The sequence below is a fragment of the Fusarium falciforme genome, chromosome 11 (assembly GCF_026873545.1).
Source record: "Fusarium falciforme chromosome 11, complete sequence".
In the NCBI taxonomy this organism is placed as follows: domain Eukaryota; kingdom Fungi; phylum Ascomycota; class Sordariomycetes; order Hypocreales; family Nectriaceae; genus Fusarium; species Fusarium falciforme.
The window spans coordinates 2,010,701-2,025,153 of record NC_070554.1 but is presented as its reverse complement, the minus strand read 5'-3'; the positions used below and the strand labels follow the sequence as shown (position 1 = coordinate 2,025,153).

The window sequence follows — 14,453 nt, the reverse complement described above, 5'->3', positions numbered from 1 at the left end:
GATGCCCAGAGGTGCCGACTTCCGTTTCTTACGAGGTGTAGATGTAATTGCACCTAGGAGAAATCAGTATTTCTTTCACCGACCATTGATCACCCCTATGCTAGCGCTCTGGGGTGCTGGGGAGCCTGTTTTTGACCGCTGTGGTATGGTTTTGGCGTATTAACCTTATTAAAGGAGTTAAGAATATGCATATCGTTAGTCTGCGCCAGTGCCTGTCTGGGGAAGGATGTTTTGGCTTGGCAGTGACAGTAATTACGGGAAAACCTATGATGGGGCAATCTGGTATAGAGCACAGGAACTGAAGGACCCATACAATCTTCGAACCTGGGAAGACATATTCACATCTCGGTCTCTCCGTCGGGACTTTGCATGAAGGACGACCTACCCTTGAGGACATGCTCTTCTCACTTCACCCTGTCTTCATGACACATCCAGGTAGCATCCAAGCATTCATTAGTAAAGAACAGTATTCTCCATGCTTGTACGCCTCATACCGCCATTTGCATCACACGTTCCCTTGAGATCTATGGCCTGTCGTTTAGACTCCACTTATTGTTCCATGAACTCGTCCGCATTGTCGGGCCCGCCAAGCAACAAAATGCCGAAGAGAACCCCGGTTCTTGGCGGTCATTTCACAGATGGCCTTATCTCGAGATTAGATTAGATACTGGAGACCCATCAAGCCAAGTATAAAAGCATGGACGCCTGGTACAAGAGATTATGGGTGCAAATAGAGTCACTTCTATGTCTATATCTAACAGTATGCTACACTCTATACATCATTTTACACATTCTCTCTTTGCAGACCGGCTGCTCCAAATAACACACAAGCAGCTTAAGACGAATGTTCCTCATCCGTGGTCTGACCTCCACGGCCCTTGTTGCTCTGGGTGTTGGGGTCCCACTTGCTCGAGGTGATGGGGTTGACGTGCTGCATATACATGGTGTCAATCTCCTCCAGAGTACGGTCCTTGGACTCGATGAGGAAGAAGAAGACGATGGCGACGAGGGCGGCACAACATCCGGCAAACACGAGGCCGTAGAAGTAGTCGATGGCATCAACGATGAAGCGGGTGCTGTTCAAGTTAGTAAGCAGCTTTAGTGAGATTATTGAGGGACTTACAAGAAAGAGATGAGAAAGTTCCAGAGCCAGTTGGCAGCTGTGGCGAGAGCCATGCAGCGGCTACGATATTGCGAGGGATAAAGCTCGGCAACAACAGCCCAGACGAGAGGACCCCATGTCGTAGCAAAGGCAGCGATAGCCAGACAAGAGAAGGTGACGAGAACAGCACCAGCCGCAGGAGTGTTGAGAGGATTTTCACTGTCGAGGGCAAAGTGTCCGACAAAGGCGTAGACGCTGAAATTGTTAGCCACGTTATAAAGTAGATCCAGGGTCGACTTACAAGAAACACATCATCATCCAGGCACCGCCGACCATGAGAGCATTACGACGACCACACTTTTGCACAATGTAGAGAGCGGCGAATGTGCAGGCGCAGTTGACGGATCCGAGGATGAGCTGGGTGACGTAACTGTTGCTCAGACCAGTAGAGGCAAAGATGGTGGTGCCAAAGTACTATACTTGTTAGCATACTTGTCTCGAGTGGTGTCGAGGGGACTCACGAAGAAGAAGTTGATACCGGTAAGCTGCTGACCAGCCTGGAGAACAATTCCGAGCGTGGTACGGTAAGCCATACGGGGGCCAGTGAAGATCTCGTGCCACTTTGTGTCAGGCAAAGCTCGCTCTTCTTCAAGCTTCTCCTGCATCTCGGCAATCTGGCGGTTGACACTAGGAGCATTGGGCTCAAGACCAGCCAGACGAGCAATGGTGTTTCGAGCTTCCTCCTCACGACCCTTTCGGTAGGCATATCGGGGACTCTCAGGGAGGAACAGGATACCAGCGCCAAGGATCAGAGACCACAAGAAGGAGAGACCATTGGGGATTCTCCAAGATGCAGAGTTGGTCTTGGCTTCGGTACCCCAGTTGACCATCTCAGCAGTCCAGATGCCCAGCGTCACAAAGAGCTGATAGCACGAAACGAGGATACCTCGGATGATGGCGGGAGAACTCTCACTCTGGTACATGGGCACCACGACAGAAAGAGACCCAATTCCAAAGCCTGTAACAAGTCGACCGATGGCGAATTGAACCCAATGCGTCGTAGACGAGATTTCGATGATGGTACCGATGCAGGTCGACAGAGCTGTGAGGGAAATGGTAAGGCGGCGGCCAATAGAGTCGGCGAGGTTTCCAGCGATAAGAGATCCAATCAGACAGCCAGCGCTGAGCAGACCGACGATTGTTCCCTGGCGGACAGCACTAAAGGTGTATGATCCATCGTCTTGTAGTTCTCCGAAGCGGCGGGAGTAGTCGTCCATCATGAAGAAGCCGGAAATCTGGCCACTGGAAGGTGTTAGAGGGATCAACTAAGAGACAGTTCCTGTACATACCTGACATAGCCAAACTTGAAGCCACCAATGGAGGCAACAAGACCCAAGAAGCAGGCAATGAAGGTAACCTTTTGTTCAGCCACATCGTTGGTGGTGTGCTTCCTCTCTAGGTGTTGCTCCTCACCCGCCTGTTCGTGGCGTTTAAAGAACTTCATGTTTGCTGTGATGTAAAAGATGTGTAATAGTAATCAATGGTTGTTATCAGTGATGAGTGATTGAACACAATCCATCGCAAAAGAAGCAGCGAAGGTCGGCCTTTTGGATGCCATTTTTGTGGACCTCCCTATCCCATCTGGCCATCGTGGGCACCGAACGATACACGACTAAGCAGAAAATCTACGGGTCCTTCGTCACGAGATGGCGGAGATGCCTATTGTATCATGCCTGCAGTTGGAAACGCCGGTGTCTGGGGGGTGGTGGTCGGCAGCCTCGGCGTGAGGCTCATCACGTCACTGGATCTGATCACGAGAGAAGCGAGATGGGCCAAGCCAAGCAAAAAAAAGTCAATCCAGATGATCTGCACTCAAACTTTTTTTCTTCGTTATTACCGAAGAGGCCTCTAGCTTGGCCGGCAATCAAGGCCGGACCCGGCAGTGATGACGCAGTTCACTCGTGTCATTGGACGTGATGGCATGAGAGGCCCCATTTGTTTTCTTCTAGGGTTGTTCTTTGTTATCTCTTGGCGTGGCGACCCTTGCTTGAGCGTGGTCTGACAGGAGTGGGATGGATGTTTCTTTTCGAATTTTGGCTGAAGACACCGGGTATTTAAGAATAATAGTATTCTCTTGAAGATATATCTTGATACCTCCCACATACTCAGGCCTTGAAGCTTCTCATTCACCTGGAATGATCATCTTTTCCGCATTCTTCTTCCTTCACATTCCAGCTGTCGCCTCATCCACAGCCCCATTGGAATTCACCACTGGAACTCACCGAGCATCGGGCCGACTACCATTTTTCGCGCTCATTAATCCCGAAGGACCGACACTCGGAGTCGCGAAGAGCGTTTGCCATGATCGATCAACTGACAATTGAGATACGGGTTTTTTTTGGTGAACAGTGGTGTGACTTGATCTCGCAAGATCACCACGCCGTACCTGCCGATAGATTTACTGTAACGTCTTGTCAGATGCACAGTCTCGAAGCTGAACGGCGATACTGGAATGGCGCAAACTCGGTCAATTAGACACGTTATCTATCCACACCGTTTCCCACCGAACATCCCGGCCGGAAAAGGCCGAGTCAAGACGTCACCTACCGGACCGACACCCACCAGGGGTCCGTCTTCAACGGAAGTCCGTTGATGCCCGTTGAAATGACACGGTCATGATAACGATGATAGTCATTTCAAGTCATTTGACTATTTATTTGCGTTTACTGAGCTGACAGTCGGTATGAACGATCTGCATCATCACACGTGCGACCGAATCCTTCTAGAACCAACAAGAAGCACAGTCATGATTCAGAAATTCTCGCAAATTCATCAATCCCACGTGCTTAATGAAACACATCCCCTGACCGTCGACACTATCTATGCGGCTCTGCGACGCCGAGATATCCACATGCGGCCCGAAACCACAACTCGGTGATTTTGTGGAGTTTGTGGAAAACGGGGGCACAACGTGTAGAAGCGTTGAGAGATTAAAGCAAGGAGGTTTTTTTTATTTACGGCGTTTAGAAAAGGCCGCATGCAACTGCACTTCGCATCATTTTAACCTGATCCTCGTGCGACTCTGAGTTTGACTGGACATGCAATCTTGACCCCAGGCCTGCGGTGTCACTTGAGGACGGCCATCGCGAACCCGTATAGCGGCAAAAATTCATGAATCAGTTGCATGTGGTTTTGCCAGGCCTATCTGGCAAGTCACGTTCCAAGGCCCTTACAATTCTCCCAACTTCCTTTCCTGATCCTTCTTCCCTTTGGCATTCCAAACCTCGATTCGATTGTACAGAGAGCCATTGACAGACTTACCCAACAGTCTCCTTTTCTTAGTTCCCCCATTCTCTCCACCCTCCACGTCCTCTTCCCCATCCTCCTCATTGCCCTCCACATCTCTCAAGTCACGGTTACTTCCATTCGCAGAAGGACGAAAGTCCCCAAAGTCTGTGATCGTCTTCATGTCTTGAAAGTTGTCGAAATCCCCCAGAGCTCCCAAGTTCAGGTCGCTTATCAGGTTCTGAAAGTCGCCGTAGCCTTCAAAGTCGTCGTACCGCACATCTGACTCCGCGACCCTTTTCTTCAAATTATTCTTTTCTACTGCCTTTCTGGCTGCCTTTGTGATCGTCTTGCTGCCACTAGGTTTGCCCTTCTTCCCTGACTTGGTGGCCTTGCTCCCAGGGGTTTTAATTGGTCCCAAGTCGTTCCAGTCTTCGACGAGATCCTGCTTCGCGGACCGATAAAGGTGGGCCAGGAGTTTACGGTCGAGGTCCGTCTCAAACTTGTGTAGAAGCGGCCGCGAAAAGGGGTAGAAGTACACCGTCTGCTGGAACCCGCGTCTTTTCAGCAAGCGAGACGTATGCTCAAACAACAATGAGTATTCGATCGTGTGCGCAATGAAGAAGTAATTTTTTGCAGACTGGCGCATGTCTGCATCAGACAGTGCACCTCCAGGTACCTGCGTAAAATCATTCCTCTGAGCCTGGGCCTTTTGTTCGTCCCATAGAGAGAACCTCTTCCTCTTGTATCTCTGTGTACCGGTCATGTCGCAGTAATCGTACTCGAGATCGACTTCCGGCACGTTGGTTCGGATCACGAGTTGCCCATCAGAAGACAAGATGCGAGGCATCTTGTGAGGATATTCTTGTTTCGTAGCTACGAGCTGAACGATGTTGCTCATCTTCTGCAGCTCATACTCATACAGAATGAAGGATTGCCAAGCTGCTTCATAACTAGATAATTGGATTTTAGTCGCTGCTTATGGTAGGCGTGAGGGAACTCTTACCGTGTCATGAGAGAATTCGTCTCAGAAGTACCAAAGACGAGGTTGTGAGGGTTCTGACTGGTCGACCATCCATTCTCGTCGCCAGTCATCATGAAGCCTCCATATGCAAAGCCTGATAGGTGCAGCCACTGGAGTCGTAAGTCAGCTGCCTTGCTTGGGAGAGGGAGGCCCTACCTCGGCGTTACTAAATATGATCATCTCCTTGGCCCAGTTAAGCGAATATGCAATCTATAACGAGCATTAGAAACAAGAAAGCTCGTAGATAAGGATGTACTTGCCTCAGGCGCTGACACATTGCCCATCACCGTCTTCTGGCTATCCTCACCAGTCCGCTTATTCACTGTATCCAAGATTTTCTGTGCGTCCTAATACACCTGCATGCCAACAGAATTTTCATGTGTTTCAATGTTTCCCTTTGGCGAGAAGCGAGAATGGAAGCGTTTTGAAAGAGCCTGCGCCTTTTGCTTTTTCGAGAGAGTAGTCGGTTTGTTGGGTCCATTTCCATTTTCTTTGGCGTTGAAAATCTTTTCGTATTCCTCTGCGATGCCATCGTAGCACTTGTCCATTGTTGGAGTGCTGTTGAAAATAAAGTCCCGAATCGAATTTGGTTTACTGGTAGCCTTGGATCCGATCCGACCTTGACCATCCACACATCCCAGTCTTTGACGTGTATATAGGTTCTGAGATGCCAAACGGATCGATGGACATTTGTTGGCTGCATTAGTCTATGTGGAAGGCTTTGGCGTCGGTTACATATTGACATACAAGCATGTAATACAAAGGATTGGGAGCTGTTTTGGATAGCATAAGGTGGTCTCCGCCGTTGTCCAGGTTAACCAGATCCACGCACTCTTCCAACGCCGTCAACAAGCGATCAACCTCTGTAATCGGGACGATATACAACGGCTCCATGAGTTCAAAGTTGGTGGATCGAGACGGCTTCCCCCCTTCGGTTGGGATGGAAAACTTCTTCTTGACCCAATTTAGCTAGAATGGCGCAGCTGAGCCATCGGTTTCGACCCTGAGAGTTTCGGTTTCCTTAATCAATTTGCCATTCTTGTCTCGCACCCACACGTCGAGGTGCGTTAGCTTTGTTTCGTTAGAACTCATCGGTTTTGGATTCTGTAGCCAGTTCTTTTCCACCGCTGCATGCATGTCCATGGAAAAAATGTTGCTGGTTGAGTTGTCAGCAACGAACTGTCGACAGTTACTGACATGACTTACGGGCACTCTTGGGTCGGTCCAGTCCTTGTTCTCGCCATTGATGAGATCCTTGACGAGCGACACAGAGACAAAAACCGAAGAGCTGCTGTCTCTGACTTGAGACACGAATAAGTCCTCAAAGTCATCATGTAGGACCTGCAAGTAGTAGGCCGTCTCGGACGCCTTAGCGGGCTTTGGAGCATAAACATAGCTCTTGCTCTCATCCTTGGATTTGTTCAAGCCAAGCCCTAGAGAGATGGCTTGACCTAGTTGAAAAGTAGGATGGCTTGGTTTGTACTCAGACAAGATTGTCTATCCCGGGAAGAATGTCCTTGTTTGGCACCATCAGCTGGAAGTTTCGCCTGGTGCCTGACGCCATGTTGACTGGTGGGTAGTGTGAGTTTGAAGCCGTAGGATAGGAAGTGTTGAAGAGTTGCGCTGGCCTTCTCAGAGGCATCCAAGACTATTACTAGAATTGAGCAAACAGAGGATTCCCCGTATCTAGGGTCTAGGAGAGTCTAGACTGTCTCCACGGGGTCAGTGTCTCGGTTCGGTCCGGGATCGAGCGGGTCAAAGCGGTTACGACGGTGAACAGGGTAGGAAATGGTCTAGTCTCAAGTCGCGACGCAAGCTGAATTGCGCCTGTCTCGGGAAAAGTAGCGAAAAAGAGAAAAGCTGGGGTTCAGCACTATCAGGTGGCGGCTCGTAAGCGTTGATATCACTCGATACTCAGCTCGCTAGACTAGAGTGTGCGGAATTGCGCGTCGACCATTCCTCTGCCACTCATTGGCTCTGGAGGGTTGCTCACCAGTTTCGAACTCGTTTTTTCTGGTGTACCAGATCTGTTATCGCATCTCCTCTCACATAAACTTGTAATTTCGTTCACATACGTAACCAACGCATTTCTCTCCAACCAACTTTGACTGTCCGTGCCTGGAATCTGGTATCAAAATGGACAATACTCAACAGGCCCTGAAACGTCAGAGATCATTGACATCTGAGGATCTCAACCCCCCAACCAAGCTTCTAAAGCCAGAGCCCGCACCCAATGGCTCTGGGCTCAAACGACCCAGGTTGCCATTGTCAGCAGATGGCGGCCCACCGGCCGAACGTCCCAGATTATCGGCCGAGTCAACTCTTGTGGAGCCAGAAGACAAAGATGAAGAACCGCTCGAGATTGGCGGGCTCCAAGTTTACAACCTTCGCCAAGCCCTTGTAGGCGCCCACGGCGAAGAGTTTCCTCTCCTAGCCTCAAACACAGAGAAAGAAGACAATCTTCCAACACCGTCAGCCGTTCTCGGCCAAAAGAGCCCACTCGCCAAATCACCAACAGCTAGCGTCGCTTTCGTGGGCGATACGAAGCTACTGAGGTTCATCCCTGCCAAGATTTACATTTACCAGAGCGCTACTACTACCAAGGCTCTGCATTCGCAACCTTATACTGAGATTATCCGTGTTACCGGCACTGAAAAACTTTCCCTCGGTACCTTTCTGCCAACACTTGCCGGCAGCGGCTGGGATATTATCCAACTTGTCGATCCCAAGCTCGGCTTCGTCGAGACCACCAACGGGCTATTAGACGAGCGGGGGCTCTTTTTTGAGACTAATCTCGTCTTTACAGGGGTATTGCAACCTGTGTCGAACTTCCTTCGTGACTTTTTCTGGCAGAAGGAGCCTGGCATTCGCTTTTCAGCATGGCTTGGCCGAGAACGAGCCTTCGACCGGATCGAGTCCCTGGAGACCCTTATGCTCCGAGGCACCCTTCGAGATGTGAGCGTCAACGTCTTTGATATTCTCGAGTTTCGCGAGATTGGAGTTGAACTGCTGGGCAGCCGACTTTATGATACGCAGACCGAAAAGATGAAGTGGCACTTTGGCTTTGGCTTCTTTGGCCATTTACACGTCACGATGCCGAGGTCAGTTGTGCCACTACAGGTTGACTACAAGCTGCGCAAGATTCTGTCTGTTTGGGAGCTGGAGCTGTGTCTCAAAAACGAGGATTGGGTGAATGTAATGGGTATCGAGGGACTTGCTGTGAGCTTAACATTGATCTGAGACTGTGCCTTTACTGACTTTGGCATCAGCTCTCCGAAGTCATGCTCATCAGCCACCTTGATGGCAGCGACCCAAAGAGTAGCAAGCTAGCATTTGATGTCACTGCTGTCATGCAGCTTCGTAGCGCAACTATGCAGGTTCACGGATTCTATAGCAAGGGTAGGTGTCTTTCACCTGATGACAGATGCACCCCACGGTATACCAACGCAAAGAGAAAGAACACATGCGGCTTTCTGTCTTCCTTGGAAACTTGACACTCCAGGACGTCGGCGAGATCTTCTACGAGCTCACCAAAGTTCGTCTCGACGTCTTTGACTACGATGTGACATTCGATGCTATGTCCCTTACCATCTCGCCTACCGAGCTAGCTCTATGCGGAGCCGTGACCATCAACGGCCACACATCTGTTCGAGGGTCTCTCATCCTTTCGAAGGATGGCATCGAGGTTCGCGGCGCCATTGGTGACATCGCCTTTGACGACTGGGACCTCCTCATCCGAGAGGCGGGCTTTGACGTATTTATCGCCAGCAAGATGAAAGGAGAGTGCACGTTCGACAAAACTCAGCATTTCAGGCGACGTCAACTTCCATGGTATTGATGCCCGTGTTGTCTTGTTCACCGAGAAACACCCCAAGCTCGGATGGGCGTGGACGGTCTATGGCGAAGTATCAGGCGACTTGTCCACTTCACGTCTTGTCCCGGCCCTCGAAGGCAACTCAATGCTCGATATTTCCCTCGACCGTCTCGCAATCATTGCCTCTAGTCGTGATGCAGCTGCTGGAACCCTTCAGGGCGTCCCATTCAACATTGTCAAGGGGGTACAACTATGCGCTAGTATCGACAGCATCGCAGCTATAGAAGCACTTCTTGGTGGGAGCGTCAAGGGCACGGTTCTTCGCGCTGCCTATACCAACGGCGCCTTTGCACTTGGCATATCACTTCCAGCTGCTCGTACCAGCCGATTCAGCGATGATATCTGGACAGGCCCAATTGAGCTGAGCATCATCCTGGCCGGTCCAGGAGTTCCTAGCCCCAAGCTGATGATTGCGGCTGTATTAAACTTTCAAGTGGACGGACAGCCAGATGACATGCCTTTGCAGCTCGAGTTAACGCTTGGGGCTGATCTCATCGGGGCGACGGCATCTGCAAAGATGCTCACTCCATGGGTCAACCCGTTCGGCGCCGGAAAGAATGTGGTGATCAAGACCTGTGTCATGGAGATTGGCATCATTTATACCTCATTCATCGCCTCTGGTACCCCTGGAAGCCTCGCTTTTGGGGGTCAGTTGGCAATAGGATCCAAGACGGCCGGTGCTACCTTCAAGTTCAGTCAAAACCCCAAAGAACAGCTCGTGGATATTTTTGTCGAGAACCTCGGCGTGTCAGATCTCATAACTTTTGCATCTCTTGTCGCAGATCGAGAGCTTCCTACCGTTGCGGATGATCTCTTGCACTTTACCAAGCTCAATATGTACTTCTCAACAGGGACCACTATTGGGTAAGACGTATATCCACCAGGAATCTCAGCGAAAGGCAACTTGAAGATATTCGGGAAACGAGCTCAGTTTGATTGCACGCTGGGCAAGACAGTCAAAATCATGGCAACGATCGAGCAATTCTCGCTTGGTCCTTTGACTGTTCGAGGCGCCACCAAACCCGATCCACTTGTCGACATTGAGTTCTCTGCACAAGCACAAAAGATCTCGATCGACGGGGCAGTTGACATCTGGGAGGCGTCCGCCGCTCTTCACTTGAATATCGGTCTACTACCAAAGACAACATTTGACTTTTTTGTCCATCTCAAGCTATCCGACCTCTTCTTGCTAAAGCTAGAAGCGCAGCTCAAGGGCACAATCGACACCAAGAATTACAAGACATGGGCAAACGCCGACTTTGCCATGTACGGACTTATGGAGCAGCGTGTTATTGACTATGTCACGGCTCAGCTCGACCAACAGATCTCAGCCGCTCATGAAGCCGCCAAAGAGGGCTTTGAGATGGTCAAACAGGACATGGAAGCCAAGGAAGCCGTCTTCAAGGCTGGCTGCGATGATGCAATCAAGAAACTTGAAATCGCCAAGGCGGTCTGGCTCGCCAAAAAGGCTCAGGTTGATAGTGACTTTGCAAATGCCAGCGCGTCAGCTTCAGCAGAAAGAAAGCGCTTGCGAGCCAAGGTTGACGGGACAGAGCGCGACTTCAAGAATCTCATCAGGCAGAAGCAAAACGAACTGGAACAGGTTCGAGCCAATGCAGATAATGTCATACGCGTCGCTCAAGCTGCCGTCGACTTGAAGCAACGCGAACTGGACGATGGTGTCCGTGTAGCCCAAGCCGGGGTACAGGTCGCTTGAGCCGACTTCCTACGGAGAGCTGAGATTGTTACAAACGACATTAAAAACAAACAGGCAGAAGTCGACCAAGCCAAGAGAGAAAAAGAACGGTTCAAGGACGCTATTTGGAGACTGGAGCGACAACGAGATGCGGCAGAATGGTTGGACAAGTGGGAGTACAGAGGCCAGATTGCGACCGCAGAAGGACTCCTTTTTACGGCTGATCAAGGTCTGAAATTATACGAGAAGTATCTGGAAGAAGAAAAGGGGGCTCGACTTGCTTCCGAGTACGTGCAGAGTGAAGGCGCGGTCCGGGCAGCTGAATTGGCATCACAGACGGCGCAGCAAGTTCTTACGCCGGGACTGAACCTTGCAAAGCAGTCGTTCATTGAGGTGAACAACACGCAGCAGGCCTTAATCCAGGGAGCTATCGAGGGGCTCACATTTGCAGAGACTGCGAGTGACGAGCTGAAATTGTTTGAGTTAGCCAAGCGTGGTCTTGCTGAGGGCAAGAGAGTAACACAGGCACTTCTCGACGCAGCACAGAAGGCCGTCGATGAGCTATCGGATTGTGTTGAGTTCATCGGCTTTGAGACAGCAAAGAAGGGAGTCGAATTTGCCAAGGAAAACACAAAAGAACTAAACCTGGCCCGACACGCTGTTGAGTTAGCCGAGGATGCTGTCGAACTAGAGCTAGATCTGGCCAAATGGGCAACCGATCACGCCAAGACCACGTTCAACATTCGAAAGGTTGAGTTTTCGGGCTCGGTGAGAAGCCTAGTTCATCCCGACGAAGGTGGACCACCTCTGAGGGTCAAGATTGAGGGGACGATTTTAGGAGAGGAGATTAATTGGGAGATTGTGTGGAAGCCCAAGTTTGATCTGGTCAAGTTTATCAAGGAACTGTTTACACTGCTGTGGGAGAGTATCAAGGAGTTGGCCAAGGAGGTCGTTTAGATTGTTTAGCAGAGCGTTCATTGAGAGGTTGTCTTTTAGCATGAACGAGTACATGAGATCTCAATAGTTGTCATTATTGGACGGACGAATTCGCGAGTCAGGTTAATGAATTATAGCCTTGTAGGAGGCTAGTGATTACATGACAGTGCCATGATCAAGGCGGGTTGTCAGTAAAAATACACGATTATGGCATGTGTGAAGGGCGTTGTCGAGATAAAGGGTGCGCAGTGACGAGAGGTTAGAACACATGGGACACAACGGGATGAAGATATGAGGATGTGCAACAGTGGTTATATCAGTTAGCCCAAGTTCGTCAGTCATTCACTTCATCAGATAGCCATTTACCTGGCCTTCCACCCTTGGACCCGAATTAAGCTTATTCTCAAAGAGATCACAGACAGCTGATGTTCATGAGTCGGCAATGAGTTGAGCCGATCTTACTCGACGACAAAACATACCCCTGTAATATAAAAAGAATAAATGGTAATTTACCAGGGATCATTTCAAACGCCATCTTTGGCATCAACAAATCAGAGTGGCATGAGGATCAAGCTATGCACCCTTAGCAGCTGCACCATGCCCCAAGCGACATGGTGAGGCGTAGTCTAGCCAACAAATAAAACATGCATCACCCCGCGTCACAGCGCGTCGTCTTCACAGGAGTGTTTGTTTGCGCTGTTGAGAAAGTCTGGGGAGCTTCAGAAGTTACACGACCTTGTGAGCTTCCGCGTAGTTCTGCTCATACACAATGCTCCTCGGTCGTTCGCTCACCTATGTCTTATCGGCCTTCTCCATCGGAAACGGCAAGGAGAACCTGGACAAACCGCAAGAAAATGGCATCACCTGGGTGACGAGGAACTGGCAAGTCAACCGTGACCAGCCTTTTACCATCGAATGGGATGGCCACGAAGGGCCAGTCTCCGTGACTCTTGTGAGACGAGCCGAAGACAAATGGCAATCTCTGTGGAAAGTAGCATGTCAGTATCATCCCATTTTCGCTGTCCATTGGCTAATGGTTACCAGCCGGCAACACAGAGAGTTCTCTCGTTTTCCGAGTACCGGAACATCTCTCCGAAATCCTTGGCGACTCCGAGTACGCCTTTCAAATCAATGATACATCAGGAAAGTCGGCAATATCACCTAGATGGACTGTCGAGGCTCGTCAGGCACAAGGCTCTGGGATAATCGCGCAACCAGACCCAGCCCAGACTAGCAGCTCAGAGAACAACCAACCGACAAGTTCCAGCAATGACGATGTCACTCAGACTTCGGATAGCGGGACTCCACAAAGAACTGTATCAAACGGCAACAACCAAGATTCCGACTCAAACTCGGGGAATTCAGGTTCCGACTCAAATTCTAGCAGCGGCAACGACTCTAGTAGCAACAACTCTTCGAGCTCTTCGTCCTCAAAAGGTCTCAAAGCGGGTGCCAAAGCTGGCATCGGCATCGGTGCTGCTGTTGGTGCTGCCCTTGTTGCCGGTCTCATTTGGCTTTTCATAAAGAAGAACAGAGAGATCAAGGCCTTAAAGGCGGCTGCTGCTGCATCAACACCAGGAGACAATGCTGGATTGGAAGTGGCAAAAGAGCCGCAACAGCAAACGCATCAAGGCGGATATGCGTACGACTCGACATACCAGGGCGGTCAAGGCCCTGTAGAGTTGCCATCACAGCACAATCAATTTCCACCGCCTGTCAGCGAGCTACATGACCAATCACGGCCGGCTGAGCTGGCCTATTCCGGGCCAACGGTACCTGAGCTGCCAGCGAAGCGGGACGGGCAGTAAAGACTTTGATTTCAGGCCGAAGACGGCAGGCATGGAAGGTGAGATTATGGTACAGCTTGGTGGAGTGTTACGTTGTTCTCGAATCAGATACCCGAGGTTAATGTAGTTGTAATATCTGGAGGAGTCCAAGATGACCGAGGCTCAGAGTCAGAATCAGGACATCTAGTGACCCAAAGAGGGCCAAGATTTAAATATATTGATGGACCCTGATTTTGACCGCGATTAAAGTGAGACGAGGGTAGTTTCGGTAGAGGTGTTGATTCTTATTGCCCTGATGAGTTTGTCAAAGAAGGCACATGCTCCTTCGAATCTAACAGTTTCCTCGTCCTCCAGAGCTACCCGCGAGTCCCAAGTCCTTTTATCAACTACGTAAGTGAATATTTAATGAAAACATATGTGTCGTGTTTGCATCAATACCTCATAGCGTGGCATAGGCTACCGTAACGCATCTCTAATCGTAAATACGACATTCAACCCACTCACTGACTCACTCACACTTTCCTCCCTCTACAACCGTAAGGAGTATGAGAGCATTCATGTGTAGCAGCTGATCCAAACTTTGACTCGAAAAGGAGTTTAGCATGCTTCACTGGCATCTTGTTTGGTTTATTCCACATATATTTCAACAGCCGATGTTCTATGTTACAGTGAAGAGATGCTAAGGGCTCCAAAAGCAGTACGGCCGTAGACTCATGCACTTCGCAAACCCTGGCCGAAGATGCAAGACA

General features: G+C 50.0%; 4 protein-coding genes and 1 pseudogene across 5 annotated transcripts, besides 1 other annotated feature; 3 read left to right on the top strand and 2 right to left on the bottom strand.

The window, feature by feature from the left end:
- Nucleotides 1-835: 835 nt before the first annotated feature.
- On the bottom strand, nucleotides 836-2,606 carry NCS54_01360200 (MFS domain-containing protein; the record flags this gene model as incomplete). The annotated part of the gene is made up of 5 exons (XM_053158787.1): nucleotides 836-1,076; nucleotides 1,124-1,357; nucleotides 1,404-1,576; nucleotides 1,624-2,404; nucleotides 2,452-2,606. 5 exons carry the CDS (start codon nucleotides 2,604-2,606, stop codon nucleotides 836-838), a joined length of 1,584 nt encoding a protein of 527 aa, XP_053014762.1.
- A 1,725-nt stretch (nucleotides 2,607-4,331) lies between these two features.
- Nucleotides 4,332-6,860, bottom strand: NCS54_01360100 (annotated as a pseudogene). The gene is made up of 5 exons: nucleotides 6,618-6,860; nucleotides 6,159-6,380; nucleotides 5,568-5,621; nucleotides 5,394-5,521; nucleotides 4,332-5,340 (listed from the first exon to the last, which is right to left on the bottom strand).
- Nucleotides 4,332-6,860: a sequence feature.
- Nucleotides 6,861-7,547: 687 nt separating this feature from the next.
- On the top strand, nucleotides 7,548-10,153 carry NCS54_01360000 (Hypothetical protein; the record flags this gene model as incomplete). Its single annotated transcript, XM_053158786.1, has 4 exons — nucleotides 7,548-8,630; nucleotides 8,681-8,810; nucleotides 8,864-9,178; nucleotides 9,225-10,153. The coding sequence occupies 4 exons, from the start codon at nucleotides 7,548-7,550 to the stop codon at nucleotides 10,151-10,153; spliced, it is 2,457 nt and encodes an 818-aa protein (XP_053014761.1).
- A 96-nt stretch (nucleotides 10,154-10,249) lies between these two features.
- NCS54_01359900 (Hypothetical protein) lies at nucleotides 10,250-11,938 on the top strand (the record flags this gene model as incomplete). The annotated part of the gene is made up of 2 exons (XM_053158785.1): nucleotides 10,250-10,987; nucleotides 11,057-11,938. 2 exons carry the CDS (start codon nucleotides 10,250-10,252, stop codon nucleotides 11,936-11,938), a joined length of 1,620 nt encoding a protein of 539 aa, XP_053014760.1.
- A 748-nt stretch (nucleotides 11,939-12,686) lies between these two features.
- Nucleotides 12,687-13,725, top strand: NCS54_01359800 (Hypothetical protein; the record flags this gene model as incomplete). Its single annotated transcript, XM_053158784.1, has 2 exons — nucleotides 12,687-12,915; nucleotides 12,962-13,725. 2 exons carry the CDS (start codon nucleotides 12,687-12,689, stop codon nucleotides 13,723-13,725), a joined length of 993 nt encoding a protein of 330 aa, XP_053014759.1.
- Between the last annotated feature and the right edge of the window lie 728 nt (nucleotides 13,726-14,453).